The sequence below is a fragment of the Equus quagga genome, chromosome 19 (genome assembly GCF_021613505.1).
Source record: "Equus quagga isolate Etosha38 chromosome 19, UCLA_HA_Equagga_1.0, whole genome shotgun sequence".
Lineage (NCBI taxonomy): Eukaryota > Metazoa > Chordata > Mammalia > Perissodactyla > Equidae > Equus > Equus quagga.
This window is the reverse complement of record NC_060285.1, coordinates 9,335,930-9,360,000: the sequence shown is the minus strand read 5'-3', so window position 1 is coordinate 9,360,000 and position 24,071 is coordinate 9,335,930. Positions and strand designations below refer to the sequence as shown.

Below are 24,071 nucleotides of genomic sequence, written 5' to 3'. Positions count from 1 at the left end.
TCCTTACCGTGGCCTGCAAGTCCCAGTATGATCCAGCTCCTACTGCCTCAGGTCCATCTCATACCTCTCTCCCCTGCTCACATGGTCTAGCCTCCTGATCATCCCTCTTGTTCTTTGAACACTCAAGCAGTTGCTTTTCATCTCAGCTTAAATGTCCCTCCTGAGAAAAGCCTTCTCTAACCACCTTATCTGAAGTGAACCTCCTTCAGTTATTCCAGATCCCACCAAACTATTTCCTTCTCAGTGATTTCCTTCTCTCCTGAGGACGTTGGCTCCATGTGGACAGGAGCCTTTCCTCTCTGGTTTACTGCTGTACCCTCAGCACCTAGCTCAGAGCCGGACACATAAAAAGCAATTAGTACAATTTGTTGAACAAATGAAGAGTTATGTTAGTAGATTTTGTAATTTAACCATCCTTGCCTTGTTGGTATAAACCCTACATACTCATAATGAATTATTCTCTTAAAACTGCTAAAATCTTAAAAATTCTAAATTCTTCACCAAGTGAAGATTGATCTATAGTTTTATTTTTTGTACCATCTTAATTCAGATGGATATTAGGAATATGGGCAGCTTCATAGAAGAAATTAGGAAGCTTTCCCTTTTATTTCCATAAGTTTGGGAATAGTAGGGATAAAATGGAAATTGTCCGTTTGATATAAATTTGGTAGAATTCACCCAGAAAACCATTTGTGCCTGATGTAGTTTTAGTGGCCAGCTCTTTGAATATCTTACAAATTTCTGCTATGGGTTTTTGTTGTTATTTTCATAACTTTTTTTGAGTTGATTTTGGTAATTTTTGTTTTCCTTGACTCTCATCCATTTTATTTAATCTTTAAGTTTATTGACATAAAGTTACGTGTAATTCTCTTACAATTTTAAAAAATCCTCTCCAAACCTATACAATGTCCCCTTTCTCAGCCCTAATCTTAACTTATCACTTCTCCCTCTTTTTAATTGATCAGATTTTCCAAAAGATTATCTACTTTTATCTTTTAAAACAAAAAAGTTTTTGGTTTTACTGATTCAGTCTACTCTTTTTTTGACTATTACTTTATGCTTCTATCATTATTAATTTCTTTTTTGGGTTTGTTACTTGTTTTCTAGACTTTTTAGTCATTATTTTTCAATCTTGTTTTCTAATAAAAATATTTTAGTAGTAGTATATTGTTACCAAAAGCACCAACTTTGAAAGATAACACTCATTTGAGTGGCTTTTTTTTCTTTTGAGGAAGATTAACCCTGAGCTAACATCCACTGCCAATCCTCCTCTTTTTGCTGAGAAAGACTGGCCCTGAGCTAACATCCGTGCCCATCTTCCTCTACTTTATATGTGGGACGCCTGCCACAGCATGGCTTGCCAAGCGGTGCCATGTCCGCACCCAGGATCTGAACTGGCGAACCCCGGGCCGCCGAAGCAGAACGTCGCACTTAACTGCTGCACCACCGGGCCGGCCCCTCATTTGAGTATTTAAGTACTGCCTTGTTTGTTTAAAAAAGTAAACTCATCTCTTGTTACTGCGTATCCTCACTTTGTAATAATATAATTTACAACACTATTTAATTGTTAATGTGAAAAAAGTACAATAAATATATTGCAGAGTCCAGAATGTCTGGAAATATAGGAGAAATAGCGTATTTATTGCACGTGTTTCTTTTAGATGGACAACTGGACGAATTGCTCTAAGTTTAGAAGTATCTCACGAAAAATAGACATCTGGAGGTTGAAGAAAAAATATCGATTATTTTATTTGAAAATAGAACTAATATTTTGTCATAAAACGTGTTTATGTTTTCTGACTTTTCGGGTAGCTTGTTATTTAACACTTACAAGGTAACGCATATGCACATTTACACAATAATATTCTGCATTGGGGAACGGACACTTAGCAAAATTCAGTTTTTTAAAGAAATTGTGTCCATCGCAAATTAAAACAAGGCAGTTTGTACAATCTCCATGCATTTTAACATGTTGAGCATGCTCCACGTCAGTAAGCTTTCCGTAACTCATCTGGAAGGTATTGGAAGGATAAAAATAGACTAAATATTCAAAATTTCCATCCTAGGAGTTTCCTGCTTTTGCCTACATCTCAATTGTCAGTCCAGGTCCTGGCTCTTACTCCACTCAGGGTTGTCTAAAGACAGTGGAAGCATTTTACGCCATAAATATTCAAGCTGCCGGATTGTCGAGGCATTGGCCTCTGCCTGCCCTGAAACAGCTCATTTCCTGTTCTTCTGTCAGAGTGGAAAAAGCAAAGTAGGGAGACTGTTTAAAGACCCAGAAGCCGGGATGACAAACTTGTGGGATTTAGAAAGGGTTCGTAGGTTCCTTTTCAAGAAATCCTGAGTTTAAGGAATCCATCGGTTCCTGTGGGCTGGCATGTCGGATGACACTAGGTCAGCCTCCTGCATTTGGCAGAACCCCATGTGGAATCTTACCTTTTCTGGTTTATAAGGACAGACGGAGTCTGGTAATCACAGGGTACTTTTGTCTGCTTTCTATCATTTTACTTTATTTCTTCAAGCAATCCTTAAAACAAGTAGTTGGAGGCAAGTTTCTAGAAACTGTGACTTTCATTGCTTATATTTGGGTGGCAGATTTCCTCCTGTTCAGCCCAGCACTTCTAAATGGAGGTCCAAGTGATTAATTCATTCATTTATTCACTTACTATGTGGGGCTTGGTGTGGGGCCTCACACAGCAATGAAGGAAGATGGGATGTTTGTCCTTAGACATACTGGGGAAGACCGACGGTAAGCAGATTCTTTCACAAATAATAAATTGCACTTATGACCAGTACTCTGAAGAAGTAGTAAAGGACGTTGTGGGAGAGTTGAACAGGAAGGCCTGGTCTAGACTGGGAGGGTCAGAGAAAGCTTTCCTGGGGTAACGACTGACTTTTGTGATGGCGAGGATAAGATGAACAGAACTGCTAAAGGAAAGAAGCCAAGCGCAGAGTTTTAGAGCTGAAAGGAACCAAAGATATCATCTAGTGATACCCAGGCTTTCCATTCCACCAATGAAAAGCCTGAGGCCCAGGGAGGTAAAGGGATTTACCTAACTAAAATCGCACGCCTGGTAGCCCCACGGCTAGACATGCAAACCCAGCATGGGTTTCTTAGGTGGGTAGAAATTGAGATGCTATAGTGAGAAGGGACAGGGATGGGGGAGGCCAGGGAGGTTTCGAATGTAGGGCTTACCCCGAGTTAGCAGCCCAGCCACTTCCTCAGGTGGGGGAGGGGATTAAAGATGACTCACATCTGACCTAGCCTAGAGGAACTCAGTTTGCTGTGCTGTAGTACAGTTTTTATTTGGGGTGGGGGAGGAGGTACCAAAGACACATAGACCCAGAACAATAAATGTGGAGTTCAATTGGGAAACCAGTCCCTGTTCTGCAGCTGACTAGCTGCGTGATCTGGGAGAAGTCACTTAACCTCTCTGAATTGCCATTCACAGTTTATACTTTGGTGTATTTCCTTTCAGTCTTTTCCTATTCATTTTAGGAGCTTGTTAGAGATCAGTTGTGCCCTATATTTCACCTTAATCTTTAAAAACCAAAGTCGCTTGTTTAGGGAAGGTGTTATTTAAGCCCCCTTTTAAAGAGCAGTTTGCCAGCCTGTGCTTGCCCAAACATCTAGAGAATAACTGTAGCAAGCGAGCCAAGCTCCAGGATCTGCAAGAATCGTTAGCGCTGAACATATTTCTATAAACCAATAAAGGTTTTTATAATTTGTTCATCTGTTACCCTTATGCTGTTGCCACTTTCACATTCAGTGTGTGTAGGCGGAGAGTATGAGATAACAGCATTTCACAAACGAGAGTGAGTGGAAAAGGGCCGCTTTCCCTTTAAGGCGGTTTCATTCCCCAGCTCCCGCCCCTTTCCTGATTGACAAACCTACCCGAAGTCACATGATCCGCCTCTATTTGAAGGTCACAAAAAGCTGCTTCCTTTAGAGACAGAGGGGGAGAGAGAGAGCAAGAGGGAGAGTGAGTGAGAGAGAGTTAGTTCAAGCCAAAATGGCCGACAGAGTCTCTGCTGGTTTCTGAATATTTAAAATACAAAAAAACAGATAGACAAAAAGAAATCATTTTTTGGACCTTTTTTCATTTCCATTTCTACCTTGTATGCCTCAATTTGCTGGATTTAAGCACTGCTGCACTTTATGAGGTTGGTAAATATTTTCGATTTTTTAAAACCAATTGATTTATATGGATCTTGTCTAACCGTTTTCACTGGTCGTGTTGCAAATCGACATTTGTCTAGCATGGAGATTGGCTTCAGACATTTCGTGAATCTGTAAATCAGACCCGTGATGTACTTTTGGTTCGGCATTTTAGAAATGGAAAAGCCTTGGTAAAATATTTAAATTTTGAAGTGATTTAATTGCACTTTTAATGTATATGCAGATTTTCATCATCGTTTCTGTTTTGCAAATAAATGAAACTGCGAGTAATTGGAAATTTGATATTTAGAAAGAGGCTTTTAAAAAACACAGACCTCTCCCTGCCCCCTTAAATCTGCTGCAAAAATTTGCATAAATATAAATGGGTTTGCATTCTTTCGGCTGCTAAGGCCGACAAAGGATCTGGGAGGGCAAGCACTACCACGGAAAGCCTTTTTTTTTTTTTTTTCTTCTTTTTTAAAAGGTAGGCCATCCTTCCTAGAGAGATGTAAAACCTAAAATAAGACCTGATACATTTTAAACATTAGGCTGGGGGCGAGCGAACACCAGGAGGTTTGAGGTTTGTAGATTCCCCTGCTTGAAACCCTCCCAAGCAGTGTGTGGATCACCCCTCTCCTGCCTGCGCGCGCTCGTTTGCACTGGGTCTCTGTGTGTGTTCTCAAATGTGCAGCCAGATGCGCTTTTATTTTGATCGTGGTTTGAACCAAATGGTATGACTATCTTGTAAACATGGTGTTTTAAGGGTATAAACAGCTATTCGCCCCGATTAGGAATTATTTCTTTATCAGTGTCTCCCTGTAGATTGGCCTTCACCATTTCTCATGGTTTACAATTTTTGTTTAATTTTATGCAGATGAACCTGGCTTTTCAGCATAAATTCAGCATCTGTGTGCATGGTTGCCTGTTTTGCCCATGTATCCATTGTGAAGTGGTCATTTAGGGTCACATGAATAAGTAGCTGTGTGTGTATGTATGTTGCCCCTGGAACTGTGCAGTGCCCTGAAGTTAAATTCCATTACTCCTAATGCAGGATTCTAGAAAGCCTGGGAGCAGGGAGGGAAGAAAGCTGAAAACTTGCTTTCTCAGAGCCACCTCCCCCTATCATTGTGAGAGTGTGATGTAATGCCTCTCGGTCTGGTGGGCTGAAAGGATGTAGTTTGTGATGTGGCGGGGAGATTGCCCCCACCCCTGAGTAAATTACCCCACCCCCTCAGCACATCCCTGGCTCTGAGAGGCCTTGTTTTCTTTTCTTTTTTTTTCCCCCCTAATTTGTATCCTGATTTATGCTGTGGCATATTGGCATGAGAAAGAGACCGTTCTTCTAAATCTGTTACAAAGTATAGTTTAGAAAAGGCATTTAAAATATGCAAATAAGTCGAATTGTCATATCCTCATCATTAAATATGTAGACTTGGATTAAAGCTAATTAAGCATAAATGGAATAATTTTGATTAGAAGGGAGCAGTTATTTTTGTCGTTGTTTCTTTTTTAATTAATCTAATTATAAGATGCTTGCTGGGCCTGAAAGTGTTAAAAAAATAAAAAAATGCTGGACTATTTTGAAAATTTGACAGTCTGGAAGAGGGTGTGTAGTGCTTTCAAAAGCTTTATTCACTGTTAAAATGGATTGGCCTCTTGTGCTGAAAATGGCCTGTTTCTTTGGGCCAATTGTGTGCAGATGAAGGGACTTTCACGCTAATTTAACAAAAAGACTTGCCATTTGAATACATAAAGATAATTATTAAGTCCTCTGTCTCTAAAGAGAAGGATTTAATTATTTTTCCAAAATTAATGTTATTATACTAGTAATGGAAATAAGTAGAGAAGTGATGGTTTAAATTCAATGTAAATTTTTTGGTGATAATAAGTTCAGCTTTTGTGTAAGAGGGATTGGAAACATTACATTAAAGGTAGTCTGGAACAAATTTGTCTGTAAAAATTTTTTTACATCTTGAATTTAAAGGAAAAGACATAGAAATTACCATAGTGATAAGGAGTGTTGCTTTGTGGTGGACCTAAGGAAAATTAGAGCTCTCATTTTTGTTGTTGTTTTTTCTGAAAATGAAAGCGCGTATTTGGGGTTTTACTTGTTAGATGATTCATTTTATGCCCGTTTCCTAAATTGGCTTTACAGAAGAAGAGTGAGAAAAACCTAGGCTTTCCATGTTTTGCTATTAGTCTGTTTTTGTGGACTGTGTCAACATGTGAATAGCAGGTTAATTCGGTTTGCAGAGCGGAGGAGGCAGAAGCAGGGTGCCTGCTCTCTTAGGCAAGAAGAATGATAGAATGAACGTTAGCAGAATACCATCTGAGTCTTTGAAACATTTTTATAAATATTCTTTTCTCCTAGACAGGTTGGAAAGCGAGGTAAATAGGACTTGGTTTCACGTATGTTAGCGTTATGGCTCTGGTGAGTTTCAGAAGCTCAGCTGCCATTTTGGATCCAAGTTCCTGCAGAGACAATCCTATGGCACACCAAAACTAGGGTAATTCAGAAGCAAATAAAAATGAGTAATAAATCACTGTGCAGATGGATAGTGTTTCATTTGTGCCTTTTGTTGAAGTTTCCTTTCTGTTGGTAGTGTGAAAGGAAGCTTTAAAAACTTTAGAGATGTAACTGATGTTATGAAGAGCAAAACTCAGGGATATTATAACTTACATGTTGTAGCTTTACTTTTTAAAACGAGACGGCCTGTGCAGAGGAAGTGTCTTACTGGAGAAAATGAGTATAATCCTTACTAATGCCCCCCCCCCAATATATTTCCTTATGCTGGCTCTACTTGTGATGTTATAGTAATGTCATTATTAACAATCCTTGCTACCCTGTCTCAGAAAGAAATGTCACAGATTCATTATTAAGATTTTACTGAAACATCACAAAAATTGATGGTGTTTATCTATCAGAAGTGGTTTCTTATTTTTAAAGCGTTTTGCAGCCCTTCCGTCTGGGTGCCAGAAAGGACGCATTGCCGTCTTTGATAGATGGTGCAAATTCAACTCTGTTGTTGTGCTTTCCATAGCCATTCGTGATTCTCTATCGCCACGAGGACAGTCCTTCAAAACAAACTTCTAAAACTTGAAGCAGAGACTTCCAAGGCTTTTCCAGCTCTTCAACTCTACAAGAGACCCTGAAAGAGTGATATGTGATGATGAGACCTTCAGGTTCTGCAGAGCAGGCCAAGCAGATAACAGTAGGAAGGGGTGGGCCTTACTCTACCCAACTGCCCCGTGGCTGAAAAGTTTTGGAGGAATTTAATTTTTATAACTCACTATAGTCATTGACCTTCTGTAACGACAACACAGATGAATGTACTTTGTCCCCACCCTCAAGGAGTACCAGCCTAGCAAGGGAGATACTCAGATAAAGAGGTCTTCACCACTTGGTTCTATTTGTGCGGTAGTTAGAACAAGTACCCTGGTACGGAAGTATCCTGAACATTAGGAGAACCCCTTTTTAAGGAAGCCAAATAATTACCCCTTATTAATTTTTAGTCATCATTTGGATATTAGATTTTCCTTAAGTGGAACTTGTGATTTAAAGATGGGGTTTCTGGCCGTTGGTTAGGGAGAGGGGCAGCATATACTGATTGTTTCCTAGTACAGTATTGTTCGTGGATTTACACTAATCTGACTTCCCTCACCTGCTTCTTGTGATTAAGACTAGGGGTGGGGTGGGGTGGGGCGAAGTGAAGCCACTTGGCCTGAGTAGGGGTTTAACCCATGACAGTGACATTTCAACATGTTTTTTCTTCCTTCCTCCATATATTCACTCAGCAGTCGTTTACTGTGCCCTGGTGTGTATCAAGTGCTTTGAGATCTAAAAATTAATTTGGTCGGCCCATTGCCTTGAACAGCCCCTTGGTTCATGTGGAAATAGTCACCATCTGGTAACTAACCTATGGCTTTGGGTTATGACTAGGATAATGCTATACTTCCTTTCACCTGATTGTCTCTGCTGATAATCAGGGAATGAATGGCAATTTTTTCTTCTGGTAGTTCTAGAGACTTCCATTCAACGTTTGACGAGACACTCACTCAATCTATTTTCTTTAGCCCTGCAGAAGTACCTCCTCAAAGTTACCTTTTGAATTATCTCTGAGAACCTTGCAGTCTAAGTGGCCTCCCTGTTTCCTCTATCACATCCCTCCATTTTACTTTTTTAATACACCATAATTGTATCAGCATCAGAAATTACATTATTTGTGTATGGGTGCTTCACTCCCCCCAAAACCATAAGCTTTCAGGAGAGCAGAGTTTGTTTTGCTTGTTGCTCAATAAAAATGTAGTTGAGTTGGACCTGAGTATAAGGTCACCAGGACAGTAAACCCCTGTTTCTTCATCAGTAAACTGAGGATAGTGCATGTTGTAAAGCATAAAGGAAATGCTGTACGGAAGGGCCAGCACCTAGTCTTGTTGCTTAGTGAGAGTTTCCTTCCCCTTTCCTCTATCTCCCTTTGTTAAATAAACCAGAAAGGCTTTTACGGCCCTACAGATGCCCCCGTTCTTTCTCATGCTCCCAGCATCATGACTTCTGCACTGGTGGCGCTGAGCTTCAGCCTGGACGGGGCAGGAGCTGCGCTCAGCCTTTCCTTTCTGTTGAAGTCCCTGCATTCCTATGGTCCGATGTCGGCTCTTCACGCTCCACTTTCCTTCAGGCTCTGCCTCTGTGATATCCATGTTTGCTTGGCTGCTTTCATACGTTCCGTGTTTTGTATCAAAAGGTACTCAACAGTTGGAAATGAATTGGTCTTACAGTTGAAAGGCAGAGGAGAACATAAAATACACTATTTTTTCCTTCATTTTGATGATTCTGAGCCTACACTTGTAAATTCTATTTACTTAACCAAACTGTTAATAGTTTTGACGCAAAAGAGAGATAAAAATAAAAATTTAGGTTAGTTGCCCACTTTATACAATACTGTTGAATTCATATAGATGACATAGAAATGGCTTTCATTCATTGACTTTGGAATTTGTTTTTTTAAAAAACCAGAAAATTATTGTGTAGTTATTCATTCAGCAGATAATTATTGAATACCTATTACGTGCCAGATATTGGGATAAGTGCTAGCATAGGAGTAGGATGAAGGTTTTTCTCCAGGCCTCATTGCTGAAGTTAGAAAGAGTATAAATGCAGGGAGGCTGGTCAGTGCTCAGGGTGTTGGGTGATTACAAAGGAGGGGCACCCAAACCTCTAAGGGACCAGCTTGTGCAGGGGCCCTGAGGCCAGAGAGGACATTGGCAGATTTGGAGAACTGCATATAGAGTACTTGCACTTGAATGGAGGGTGATGTAAGGGAAGAGATGATGGGGCGCGAAGAGAAGCTGAAAAGGTAAACACTGGCCAGATGCACACGAGTCTGTAGGCCATGTTTGGAAATCTTTATCTTGAGAACAATTAAGGAGTTTTCAGCAGGAATATCACCTGTTCAGATTAGATTTTTGAAAGATGACTCTAGTTGCCCTGTAGAAAATGGCTGGAGGGTTAAGTATAAAACCAGATACTATTGCAGTAATCCCAGGTAATGGTGGCCTGAACTGATAGCAGAGTTAGGAAGAAGTGGATAAGGCCAGAGACATTTAGGAAGAATAATTGAGAGGACCTACTCACTGCCTATGAGAAGCTGAGGGTTGGAGAAGTTAAAGATGACACCCCTGTCTCTGGCCTTGGCTACTGGTGGGATGGCCATACATTCACTGAGTTAGGGTCCATTTATATGAGAGACAGTTGTGGGGTTGGGATACTGAGTTTAATTTTGGTGTCATTGAATCTTGGGACCTCCAGATGAAGGTCTGGAATAACTAGAGATCTGGCTGGAGATAAAGATTTAAGAAGCATCAGTAGTCCTAAGTTTACCAAGATTTTCCTTTTTAAGTTGGGAAGGTGTCCAAAGATGGCAGTGTGCAGTGAAGGTGCTATTGGATGCTGCTAAGGGGACACTATTTTATAAGGAAGATAAGATCACATACTTCCATTTCTTTTTTTTTTTTTAAGATTTTATTTTTTCCTTTTTCTCCCCAAAGCCCCTGGGCACATAGTTGTATATTCTTCATTGTGGGTCCTTCTAGTTGTAGCATGTGGGACGCTGCCTCAGCGTGGTTTGATGAGCAGTGCCATGTCTGCGCCCAGGATTCGAACCGACAAAACACTGGGCCTCCTGCAGCAGAGCACGAGAACCCAACCACTCGGCCACGGGGCCAGCCCCCACATACTTCCATTTCTACAGAGGTTGCTATTAGGAATACAGAAGGAGTTGGAGGGAGGAGAAAGACTAATTTTAGCTGGGTTCATTAGAGAAGGCTTTATGAGGACTTTGTATTTGAGCTGAGCCTTAAAGATTGGGCAGAACTGTGAAGAACAGACCTAGAGGACAGGGCATTCTAGCTGGAGGGTTAATTATGTTCAGGGAGGATTAACGGGAGGTTGGATGTGTATGGGAGAGCCGGAACATCTGCTCTGAGTAGTTTGGATTGCCATGATAGATAGTGGGGACCTGCTGAAAGTCCGATAGTAATGTGATCAAAGTCGTATTTTGAGAATACTAATATGGCAGTGGGGCAGAGGAGGACTGGGGGAGCAAGGAGGACTAAGGGGAGAATTTAGAGTCAGGCAGGCCAGTTAGGAGGCTGCGGGAAAAAGGACTTTATGAAAGGACCTGCTAAAAGACTGTGGCAGTGAGGCTAGAAAAGTTACCAAAGACTCCAGGTCCTCCACATGAATGATGAGAATCTTCAACAGAAATGAGGATGAGGAATTCCAGGTCAGGCATGGAGTTTAAGAAGTTGATAGGACTTCCAGTTGGAACTGTTTAGTAGGCAGCTGGCAATGTGGAGCTGAAGCTTGAGAAAGAGGTCAGAAGTGGAGATAACGAATTGGAAGTCATCCACATAAAAGTGATAGTTGAAGCTGAGAGAGTGGATGAGATCACCATGGAAGTGCAAAGAATGGAAAAGAGAACTGAGAATGGGGCCTTGGGGACAGGAACAGAAAGAGGACCTGGGAAAGGATTGAAAGAAAGGTGATTGTGTAAGACAGTCAGTAATAGTTACGGAAGATGAGGGAAGGACTTCTCCATCTCAGGTGTGATCAGCAGGCTTTGATGCTGCACAGGAAGAACTGTATTTGGTTACGGCAACGTTCCCAAAGCTGGTGTTGGGAGATGTACCAGTGGGAAAGGGTTGGGCATCATTAGGTTACCCCAGCACCATTCGATAGCAGTAGAATGTGAGCCCACATGTGTTATTTTACATTTTCCAGAAGTCACACTAAAAAAGTAAAAAGAGGGTGCCGACCCCTTGGCCGAGTGGTTAAGTTTGTGCACTCTTGCTTCGTCAGCCTGGGATTTCGCTGGTTTGGATCCTGGGCACGGACATGGCACCGCTCGTCAGGCCATGCTGAGGTGGCGTTCCACATGCCACAACTAGAGGCACTCACAACTAGAGTATACAACTATGTACTGGGGGAACTTGGGGAGAAAAAGCAGGTGAAAAAAGGAAGATTGGTAACAGTTGTTAGCTCAGATGCCAATCTTTAAGGAAAAAAAAAGTAAAAAGAAGTAGGTGAAATTGACTTTAATAATATATATTTTATTTAACCCAGTATGTGCAAAATATTGCCAATTCAACATGTAGTCAATTAAAAAATATTAGAGAGATTTGACATTCTTTTTTTTCATAGTCTTTGAAATGTGATATGTATTTTATAGTTACAACACATTTCAGTTTGAACATGAAATTTTCATTGGAAATGCTTGATCTTTATTTAGATTTCAGAAAATTTACGATTGAAAAAGTATATTCACATACCCAAGTTTTTCCAAACATACAAAAGTTTTCCAGTAATGGAAATAAGTGTCAACTTTAAAATTTAAATGAATTAAACTAAAATACAATTGAAAATTCAGTTTCTCAGTTGTACTGGCCTCATTACAAGTGCTCACTCACCATGTGTGCCTGCCTTTTTGGACAGCACAGGGTCATGCAAAGTAAAATGGATTACTTACCGCTAACGTGCGCATTGAAAAAAGCCAAAGCAACTCAAGGCATTCTTAGCATCGCAAAGCATTTCACAGGATTGGTGTTTCTTAGAACACTTGTTGGCTTATACTAACGGAATTTTTAGAATTGGAAGGATCAGATTCTAATTTTGCACGTGAGATGAACTTTTTATGTAAGTGCACAGATTCCAAATTTAAAACAGGAATTTAAAAACTGTTTTGGGTAAGGTCAGCAGGAAGGTATATTGGCAGAAGTTCTTGAACATACCAATTCATGTCATATTTCAGAAATGCTAGGTGCGGGACTTACATTTACAAGGAGATTCAATTGGAGTGGTGGGAGCACTCCAGCCCCTTATTTGACCTGTTTGAACTCTGGAGTCAGTGAGATGGCTCCAGGTGGGGAGGTAGGAAATTAGGATTCAGGTTCTTCTCAGAATCGATTTCAGTCAGTGGTCCCACCCAGCCTTATAGCATGGGAGGAGGTGTATGGGGGAGAAAAGGGGTCCCAAACGGCTAATTATTTTGTGCCTGTATCTCATTTCTCTTTGGTGATAAGCAGGCTGTTTGGCCTAAGACTATTACACTCATTTTGTATTTCTTGCCATCCTGGGCCAGTACGATGTTTATGAAATATGGGTGGTTTACATAAAGCAGGTTCAAAGATTTTTACTTAATCATCTCGTTGATTTTGACTGTTTTGTAATTACTGGTTAGCTCTTCTAAGTAATAACCGGTAAAGATAGAAATGATCCTGAATTGTGCTTGGAACCAAACCTTGTACACACTGGAGAATAATCGTTGGTTTTTGGTTGCTGCACAATTTCATTTCAGCAAACATAGGGGAGCTTATTTTTCTGCGAAGTGCCCTGTAAGGGTTTGGAGTGTCACTATTTGGTGAAGTCCTATTCTTTTTTTAATCAATATGAAAATTAACCCCTTACTTTTTTGTTTTCCTTTAGAAGTGCATTGTGGTTATCTATCCATGCTGCTTTAAAAACCAGGCTCTATAGTGGTGGACTTAAGTAATGCCCTTGAACGCCTTAATAAGGCCCGAGACCTAGCAGAAGATCCCTTACCCCATTCCCAGAAGCCCAGAGCAGCGAATCCTGTACCTCTTGGTGCCATTGTTTCTTTTACCCCTTTGCTTACAGAAAATAATTGCTGTTCTTTTTATGCCAAGAAGTTCTATTTATAAGCTGAAGTTAGATTACTGGGTAGCTTAGAACAGTGGTTTTTAAGCTTTTTGATTGGATATGCAGTAAGAAATGCAGTTTGCCCTGAGACCCTGTACTTAGGTGAATGTATACACTGAAGCACAAGCATTCACTTTCTGATACTGTGTGTGATATATCCTGATATATTCTGTTCAAGTCCATTTTGTAAAATAAAACAAAACCAAAACCAGAAAAGCTGATCCCGATCCACTGAATTGATTTAATGATCCGCTAGGGGTTGTCTCACAGGTTTGAAGAAGTTTGAGGAAACCACTCATGAGTCGCCATATTCCAGGATAGAATCCCCACTTTTGCTGGTCGGAAGAATCAGATTTGCCAGTCCACTCAGTTATCACACTAACCAAATTCATAAGCAGTTTTTTAAAATGTTAATTTGTTACTTCAGCCTGTGGGAGATGGATATTCTTAAGCAGAATGTTGTCCTCCCTGTCCAGAGCATTCCATCCAGATCAAAAGGAGTTGGCCATCCATACTGAGGAATGGAAATGTTTTTCTCTCAGATTTTGGAGAAACTTAAGTAGAAAACATCCTTTTACCAGATTATGTATTCTCTCTTCGAAAAGCCCCATGGAACACTGCCATATTCTCTTTTTGGGGGGCGCCTCCCTACCCCTTTTCCAGGTGTCATGAGGACATAGCTCGACTGTTAACACATTCTGTTTTCAAACACACTTCAGTACATTAGTTCAGCATTTCCTACTGTTTGTTGGGGGTACTAATAAGTTTGCCTGCAGAAAAAGATTCCCCTCCTGACTAAGCTGAATTAAACTGGTCTTTGCTTACTACTGGACTTAAAGAGTGTTTAAGATGCGAATATGCCTTGGGAATCTTAAGTGATATGTATATATAAAATCTTAAAGTGCTAGGGTTTTGTTTTTAAGCACAATTTGGGGAAATTCAGGATTGGCTTTCCATTTCAATTATTCCTTTCTAAAACTGCATCCTCGTCAAGCTAGCTGGATTTGGCTGTTTGCCAAGTCTCTTCAGACAGTTTTGCATGATAGTTCCCAGACTTGGGCTGCAGGAAACTGTGACAGTGCAAAAGCAATATTGGGATCCAACCTGTGTTACCAGTTTTAAATTTGCTAAGTAAAGGCATTTTTAAAAACTCACCATTTATTATCATCATTTCAAAGAAAAAATATGTTAACAAAAAAGTAGATGGACAATCTCAGAATAGGAGACATCTCATTAAGTTAAATAGCTTTATGAAGACCATTACGTTGGGAATATAGATGAGCATAGGTACTAAAGTTCAGTGTTTGGGAACCACCTCCTAATTATAGACCATCTCTTAGCATGTATGACAATTAACTATGTGCTTGCTGGGTTTTATTAGCCTCACTCATAGGAATAAACCTTCCTTCATTCTTGTTTACTGGCTACAGTGGTGATGATTTCATTGACTCACACTTTTAAAAAAAAGTACTTGGTTCTCTCTGAATATAACATAAGCAGATAACCATTCTGCTTTAATGTAAGAAAAAGAGTAAAAACAAGCCAACTGTGTTAGGTGCTGAGCAATCAGTCATAGAATCTAGAACTACAATCAAAACCTATAGCAAAGTTTATCTGATTTACTGAGGTATATAGTTGTAGTGATTATGTGCAGGTGGCACGTAGGTCACAGAACTAAATGATATTACCTATGTATGTTTTTGCCAGGCTATTGGCTCTTTATGAGTTATGAATAATGGCCATGGCAGATTTTCTGTCATATTATTATGTACATTTTTATGTCTGCCATCCCACTCCCACATTTTAAATGACAAAGACCTTAAATCTGGCAACCCCACATCAAATGTCGCCTCTTTCTTCCAGGGAGAGAAAGTGCTTCTCGGATGCACTTTACTCCTTTAATCAAGGGGAGCAGGGGCAGCAGCTCACTGGCCTGCCCTGGCTGTGATAATGTTATCAGCCAACGTGGGAGTGGTGGCCTCAGCAAGGGCTTTGACTCTTCATCACCAGAGTCCTGGGACAGCGAGGAGGAGGAGGGGGGAGAGGCTGGGATTAGCTGTGTAGGGCATTGGGGAACAGTAACATGCTGGGTAGACTTGAGTTTGAGCAGGATAGACTCTAGGTCCTGTGTACTTGGAAGAATTTGTTTATTACCTAAGTTTGTATGTATCAGGCCCTATATAGTGCAGGGAAGACAAAGATAAAAAGAACTGACTTTTATCTTTGGAACTCATCCGGCAATATAAACAGTCAGTGAGGCTGCCTGTAATAAAGATAGACGCGTGATGCCCAGAGTCCTAGAGAGTGGAGAGAGAGGCCTAGGGGACTGGGGAAGTTTCCCCCACAGAGGAAGCATTGAGCTGGGTCTTAAAGGGTAATTTGGAGTTGCCTGGTGAAGAGGATGGTGAGTACAGCAGGGGTGATAAAGTGCAGTGGTTTAGAACTGAGGTTCTGAAGTCAGGACACTGTGTGGTTAGGTCAGCCCAGTGTTGGGCAAATCATATCTGTGTGCCTCTGCTTTCTCTCTGGTAAAATGGGGAATAATAACAGTGCCCACCTCAAAGAATAGTTAGGAGGATTAAAGGAGAATTTGTTTAAAATGTTTAGCGTATTGCTTGGAGTTAATGTTAGCTACTGTTCTCATTATTTTTATTGTTAGCATTTCAGGCAGAAGAAATAGCAGTAAACAAAGGCAAGGAGTTAGGGAGTGGGAGCGTCTGGGAAATGGTGAGATATTAGGGGGACATGCGTAGGCTGTTTGGAGGAGAGTGGAAGGATTGGTTGGGTTTTATACTCTAAGAAATTTGAGTGTTGTCTTGTAGAGAGGAGTTCAAAAAAATCAGCTTCAATTGATGTTGATGTTGAGGATCTGATGGAGGGGAGAGATTGGGGCAGACAGTCAAAGCAAGAAGACTGATTGGAGAATGTAAACTAAGTCAGTGACAGCAAAGATGGAAAGACCAGATTTTGGGGACAGTTGTGAAGTGAAATCCATCTGATATGATGAGAAAGAGGGAGGAGTTGCGGTTAAGCCCCAGGTTGGGTTCAGTGGGTGGAGCAGGGGTTTTGAGTAAGGAATGGGGTGAGGATAGGGGCTGAGAGACTGTGGTTTTGGTTTGGACGTGTGGTAGAACTTGGCATGTGGAAATAAGGGTCTGGAGCTCAAGAGAGAAGTAGTTTGGGAGCCATCAGTTTACATAGAGATGGTCATCAGGCCATGTGCATGACAGTGCTCCCTCAGCAGATGATCAGAGGAGTGGGATGAAAACAGGAAAAAGGGTAGTGCAAGAGAAGGTCAGACAAGAAGGAGTTTAGAGAAGTAAAGGATAGTCCTCAGGGCTGGTGCCCCAGGGGCTCAGCTGAGACAAGCCCAGAGTGTGGGCTGTTAGGTTTGGCCTTGAGGCACTCAGGGCATCAGGTCTGCGTCTCATTGAGGCCCGGCAGCATCAACACACTGGTCATCCTGTTTGCCTCTGTGTCACACTGGAAAGTCCCCCCATGGGTTTTGGGGTCTCTCTGTCACCACAGTGAGTAGCTCTAGGACAGGCACTAGTTGTGCTCACCTCTGTAAGCCCAGCTTCTGAGGTACACACAGTGCTCAGTGAGCATATGTTGAATCAAGGATGACTTGAAGTAACTCAGCAAATATTTATTGAGTGCCTTATGTGTTCCAGGAGCTATGCTAGCCTTTAGGGATAAAGCAGTGAGCAAAATAGATGCAAATCCCTCTCGTTGTGGGGCTTACACTCTAAAGCAGGAATCAGAAGGCTAAGGGAAAGGAACCAGTAGAGAGGTAAGGATCAAAGGTCTGAGGATGAGCTCTCTGTCTTAGTTCTCGGTGAACTAAGCCTGGCACCCAGTAGGCACTCAATACGAGTAGTTGACTCGAACATGGGAGAGAGGGTGGAAGAAGAGAACTGAGGTGTGGGCAGAGATTGGCTGCGCGGATGACAGGTTAGCCTTGGAGAGGGAAGAGTAAATTTGGAAATGGAGGTGATGTTTGAGGGAGTTGCCCTAGGAGACATTCACCTCTGAATGGGAAGCGTTCCTCTCTGTAAACTAGGAGACGACTGCGTGGAAAAGAGAGCCTTAAGAAAGGTAAAACATTTGGAAGAGACTCCCCCACCTCCAAAGAGACAGAAAAAAAGACAAACTAGGGGAAGAGCCATCTATCAGGTTTAAGGGTCCAGCCAAGAGAGATCCTTTATTTGTAGCTGCAGCGATGTGTGGCCCTGCAGGCCTTTTCCAGCAAGTCAAGGTGAAGAATGCGGTTAGTTAGGATTCACCTGAGGCTGAGTAAGGATTGGTCTAGATAGGTAGTGGGAGATAACCAGGGGGGTGAAGTGTTTGGGCAATGCTGGTGAATGTTCCCTAGAATCCAGGCTGGGTTGGGAACAAGATAAAACCAGAGTCAGGCAAATGACTTGAAGAATAGGGAAAGAAAAGGTCTGGGTTGGAGGAGGTGAGAACTTATACAATAAAAGGGAAAGTAATATTACTTCCTGTAATGAATGCCAGGCACACTGTTCTTAATCTTGATGAAGAGCCTATAAGCTAACTACAGAGAGGTTAAGTATCTTGCCCAGGTTGCACAGGTGGGAAGTGACCCACACAGCCTCGGCGGCCGAGTTTGTGTGCGTGCGCACTGTACTCTGCTGCCTTAGGATGCACCCAGCACGAACGCTTCTCCCAGGCCCAGCAGCTTTGCGATAGCTTCCTGACGTTGCTAGGCCACTCTTCCTATTTGGGGCGGCATGGAAGGGAGCTGTGGACTGCCCCCTCCTCTTTTAAAAATAAGTATGTTTTCGGCAACAGTGTACTTTATATAGAACTTTCAGTTTTTCCCACCTGCCTTGCTCATGCCTGAATGTCCCTTTAGTAGCAAAGAAGGACTGTTTCACAATTAGAGAGGACTTTAAATGCAGATCAGTCTGTGAATTCTCCTCCTCACAATAAACAGAGAGGAAGAGCCAGAACCCTTCTACCAGTGTGAGGGATGGCGAGACTGAGGAAAGGCTTGGCTTGTGAGTGGTTCCTAAAAGAAGGGGAATCCGTCTGTCTTGGCTGTGGCAGAAGTACTGGCAGTGAGTGTCTGCAGCGGGTGAGGGGGTTACACGTCCTATTTTGACAAACAGGAACGTGTTCTCTTGAAGGAGCTGCTTAGGCAAAAAACAGATAGCTCACTGCTGAGGTAGTACCTTCAGTGGTCCCAGTGCCCTCAGGCCAGGATTAATTGGGGTTCTAGTTGGCGTTTTTATTTGGAAGTCAAAGTAGAAAACAAAGCCTGTTTATTCCTCATTTCTTTCTTCCAGGAATACTAATAATATTCTCTTGGGTAAGGGATAAGTTGCTTGCTCAATTTTTGGTCATGGAACTCTTCTGGTGTTTTTTCATGTTCCCCTTGTTTTGATCAGGAGCGGTGATGGGGCAGACACACTTTAAGCTTCATTTATGACCCATGTCTTCCATAGGTTCTCTCTGAGGTTCTCTGTGACTAAATTGAAAACCCTGCTCTGAATCAGACTGAATTTTTCCATGAGGCTCTGGTGGTGGGGAAAGGACGTGAACTCACGTTCATAGAGTGCCCATGATATAGCAGATACTTCCCATTACCTCAGTTAGTCCTCAGGACAACCTGATGTGGAGAATGGTTTGGTCTTCATGAGAAAGATCCTGTGCCCAAAGCTTAGTAGCTGATCTGAGGCCACATAAACAGGGAAGTGGCAGAATGAGGTGCTGGAACTCCACAGTGTTCTCTTTCCAAGCCTTCTTAAATGCAGTGCAGACTAATTTGTTCATTGGTTGAGTGAATCCCTTTTTTGTAAAATGGAGTGTCTTAAATAAATACGGATTCAAATGATGGGAACTCATGGCTTTATGGGGATCCTCAGCACTGCATTCATAATAAATAACGGAGGATAATGAGCCCAGTGCTGATGGCGTGCAGAGCAGGAGGTCTTGGGGGCAGTCCTGGATAGTCATTGAAAGGCTTTTTTTTTTGAGCAGCATGATAAATTAACTAAAAAAGAGAAATCGCTGAATGATTAAAAATTTTATTTCAAGTGATTAATTGAAAAGTCAAATTGATTAATAAAGGTATTTTAAAAAGGATCTTAGCTGTTTCAAATTTAAGTAGTAATTCTTAAAGTGTAATCAAATAGAGAGCTTATGAAAGCTATAATGAAGAAAATAGAAATCATTTGTAATTAGACAATAATTAAAGGCAAGTACATGCCCAGTGATTTTAAAGTGCTTGAAAACAATTAGTTTTCTTAAGTAGGTTAAACATCTGGGTTAGAAGCTTGTTTACACTATTAATTTACTTAGCAAACCTGTTCTTCATAGACGATGCAAAAGTGAACTTTAGCTTGGCTGTCTGAATTATCGCTAGTTCCAATTTAATGGATGCTCTTTTTTAAAAACGTTTTTGTTACATTTAATCTTTGAAAGTATTACTCTTCTCTTCCTCTTTTCCTTCTTGAGCAATTGAATCCTAAAGCCTATTAGGGTAGACAGAGAAGGTAGGTGGCCTGGCCAGGGAGGGGTGTCAGCCCAAGTAGATTGAGGAGGCCTTCCTATAAAGGGAGGGTCTGATGTGGTGTATCACAGCTGAAGAGAGGTGAGAAGGGCATCTACTTGGGGCTGGGGTGGCGGCAGCACTGGAGATGGGTTAAATACAGGAGGGTTGATCCAAATAAATAAGTATGGTCCAGATAATGGGAGTCAGCAACTCTCACTGTTGGAAAAGGGAGTTAAAATTTCGAAGGGGAGAAAAACTAGAATGAACCCTATGATGTTAGGTTGGAATCAGAAGTATTGGTGTGAACTCATGGATTTTAATAAGTATTGATAAATATAGAAATAATATAGATGTAAAACGCATGCATGCTTGTGTATTTATATACAGATATACATATGTACTGTTTCTTAGCTCTGTCCATAGAGAAAGTGAGAGTGCCTGGGAGCAGCAGTACCCCAATAGCAGTGAGCACATACTGTGCCAGATCTTGGCTTCTAAATACCATTTTCCACTAAAAGGAACCCCAGCTTCTTAGAGAAACGGCTGATTATAGGATTCGTGCAGAAAAGTTTAAGATGAACCTGGAATATCTTGTGCTAGAAAGCAAACAATTCTTCAAAGAATGATGGAGACATGTCAGAAGGACATAAGCCAGTTTGAAGGGGCTCCTACTGGCCAAATCTGGGATAATTTGATCATCAGAATTTAAGAAGAGATAGTCATGGATTAAAACTTGTTGAATAAGAGACAAAACTGAGGGATCTCACACAACTTCACCTACTTCACAATAAAACCTATGTATGGACTCATGAATAAATTCCTAGTTTGAGGGATGGGTTATTTAGATTTAAAAGTATCTCCATACAAAATACCCATTAATTATGAAAGCGAAAAAGAGTAACTTTGCAGTGGAGAAACCTGACAGACACTACCTTAAGTGATGTCTGAGTCATCTGAGTGAATATCGCTAGCAACAGGACACATTGAAATCATGTCACCTAATAGGCTGCAATGAGAACACAGCATCACTTCAGTGATATTCCTGCCAAGGTGCATGGCCCGAATCTAAACATGAGGAAACATCAGACAGACCCAATTTGGACATTCTAGGAATTAGATGGCCAGCGATCATCTTTAAAAGTTTCAAGGTCATGAAAGTCAAAGCAAGACTGAGGAACTATTTCAAACTGAAGGAGACTAAAGAGACATGTCAACTAAATGCCACATATGATTCTGACGTGGATCCTTTTGCTGTAAAGACCATTGCTGGGACAAGTGGCGAAACTGGAATGGGGCCTGAGGATTAAATGGTAGTAAAGTATCAGTGTTAATTTTCTGATTTTGATAATTGTAGTTATGTAGGTAATTTTTTTTTTTAAGGGAAACAGATTAAAGTATTTGGCATGTTGAAGCATCACATTGACAGCTTGCTTTCAGTGGTTCTGGGAGAAAGACTTTTCTATAAGTTTGAGGTTGTTTCAAAATTTAAAAAGAATTTAAAAAGTAGGATTCTTGCCCAAATTTAACTCATGGCAAGTATATAAAATTTAAAGTCCCCCTTTCTCATTTTAACCCACCCCACCTCCAGTCAATTAGAATTGCAGGTGTTGGCTCCTGGAGTTGACTTTTTTTTTTTTTTTTGCCTCTGGCAAACCTATTTTGCAAGTGACCAACTTTCTATTATGAGTTTTAACAAAAATGTTTCCACTTGTTACCTTTCACATTTGAAAGAATCAGATAACTTATTTTTAGGATATTATAATTGCAAATAGATTGTGATTTTCCTGCACTCAGCGAAGGAACATAAATAAACCTATGAGTATATATAAACTCGTGTAGGATGGGAGATATGCTTGAAAAGTGTGATGCAAAAGGGAGTCTATCTTTCAAAAGGAGACAACCCATTTCTTAAAGATTAATCTGATTTATGTATTGCCTCAAGGTAACGAACGACTTGTTTCTCAGTTTGAAGATACACAGTCCACAGTGTTAGATAATCGCCTCATAGCTTTGTGAGGACCAAAATGTTCCCTCTGTATCACTGGCCCGTACAGATCTCAGGTTCTTGCAGATGTATTGAAGGGCCCATATGTAGAATGCCTACAGGAATAGGAACAGGAGTGGACTGAGTGGAAGGGATCATTGCAGATTGGAAGGAACTCTCTTCTGCTGATCCATCTGAGAGTCTGTACTGCTGTGTATCTCAGAAGTTACTGGCCATCAACCTTCCTTCATCCTATCTTTCCTCCACACTATTACTGTCTTTTCTTGCTAGCCTCTTTGGTCTTGCCCAGGTTTTCACTAACGTTTTGATCTAACACTTTTTAATGTAGTGAGGAGGACATCAGGCCTATTGCCTTAGGCTGTGACTAGGCCAAGGTCTGTGTTGAGTGGGCTTCGCCTCTGCAGGTTGGCATTGGCTTACTAGCAGGTTTCAGAAAATGCTGGCCACAGATTATCAGCCTGTCTTGTTGAGTGTAGTACAGAGAACTAATTATTAGTGTTCACAGTGTTATTTAACAAACTTCACCGATAGCTCAAAACAAAACATTTTTGGTCCTAAGCTCTTGGTGCTCCCCAGCCAGGTGTCGGAGGTGTCAGGCACTCCAGCACATCACAAAGACCTCCCATGTCACAACATGCCAGGTTTTCCCACTGCCCAGGGTCTAGCTAGTCCCCTTAATGGATTCCCATCAGGATCGCTTCTAGCTGTATGACCCACCTTCCTCTTTCCATCAGTCCACATCCCACTGTTTGTGCTTCCATAACAGAAGTCCGCTTCATGAGAATACTCTTTGCTTCTACGTTAATCTCTTCCAGGTAGGTTATAAAAAATGCAAAAATATACAAATGTGAGGTGAAACAGAATTGGGAAGATAGCCTGATAAATTCTTTAATGATTACTTTGATAAATGCCACTTATGGACAGTCTATGGACAGTTACAATAAGTTCTATATTTAAGACGAAATTTTGAGTCCTGATATCTTCTTTCTTTCTTTCTTTATATAGCCTTAGGTTCAGTCACCAGAACATTCTCATGTGGTGCGGCCTGCTGCTTCTGCCAATTTTGTTTTGTTTTGTTTTCATTTCCTGCCACATGGCAGGTGCAGCTGAGAAGTACCTTCAGAAACTGCTGAAAATTCTGACCCCATCTTTCTCAAGGGTGCAGTGATCTAGAATCCAGAAGGGCTCTTAGTTGCAGGGTGGGAGGCTAGTGACTAGCCTTGACTTGGACCTCTATCTTTTCTATGATTGCCGTTTATAACGTGTATCTCACTTTTCCTTTTCTTCCTCAGTTTTCCTTCTTGCCCTCTTTCTACCCAAATAATGTTGCCTTCTTCAGCCCTCTACTTCTCACCCATGCTTGTCCCTCAATAAATGAAAGGAAATCAAAAAGAAAGACAGGAAAAGAGAAGAAACATTTTACAATGCAAAGTTTTGAACAAAATACTTAACTCTGTCTTTATATGTTGCCATATCTCTTTAAATTTTTAGAGGGTCTGAATATTTTGTCTTGTATTTCAAAAGCCATCTGTACTGTGTTTAGACTGTGTAGCTTCTTTATTGTTTAATTATAGGAGAAGGAAGTATAGGGGCAGGATCTTTTTATGTACTTGCAAATTTTGATCAGTCCTCTGAAACCTAGGAGTCTAGTATTTTTTCACAGATCGTTAGGGCAAACTGGGTATGCAGGTTCAATTCTTTTTCTCCTTGTGGAGGTGCTATGGCCAGTGTCCAGGACCAGTCATTCTAGATTCACCTACTGGTTCCCAGGGACCAGCAGAGCCCAGAAAGTGTACATTTTCCTGGCTGTTGACCTGCCCTTCTGCTTCCTCTGTCACATTGTATTCAGAAAGTGCTACCTAGTGACTAGCTAGAGGAAATTTTGTGTGTGGCAAGATGAAATTTCATGAGTGGCAATGCAGTTTGTGGAACTCAGGTTTTACTGCTTGCACTATTTGTAAGTGTGATCTATCTCTGAGTGGTGACATGTGTAACCGACCCGGGGGCTGCCTGGCCTCATTGATGCTCTTCTGTGAGAATAATTGACTCTGGTAACTGCAGAGCTGCCTGCGGCTATCGAGAAGCTCTGCTATACTTATACCACCTGCTATTGTTGTCTTTCGGCCACCACTGCTGCTGTGTTTTCTATTTTTAATAAGTTGCCAATTAC

General features: G+C 41.2%; 1 protein-coding gene across 2 annotated transcripts in view; it reads left to right on the top strand.

Annotated features, from left to right (window-relative positions):
* TNRC6B (trinucleotide repeat containing adaptor 6B) overlaps window positions 1-24,071 on the top strand; it is a 237,542-nt gene that overhangs the window by 111,980 nt on the left and 101,491 nt on the right. Inside the window, exon 1 of one of the 2 annotated variants that reach the window (XM_046646573.1) lies at window positions 3,975-4,167. The exons of the other annotated variant lie outside the window; for it this stretch is intronic. Within the exon in view, the coding sequence (XP_046502529.1) occupies window positions 4,163-4,167 (5 nt within the window). The 5' untranslated portion in view covers window positions 3,975-4,162. Of the gene's footprint in view, window positions 1-3,974; window positions 4,168-24,071 lie in introns of those variants that run through there. 2 annotated transcript variants of the gene reach the window in all.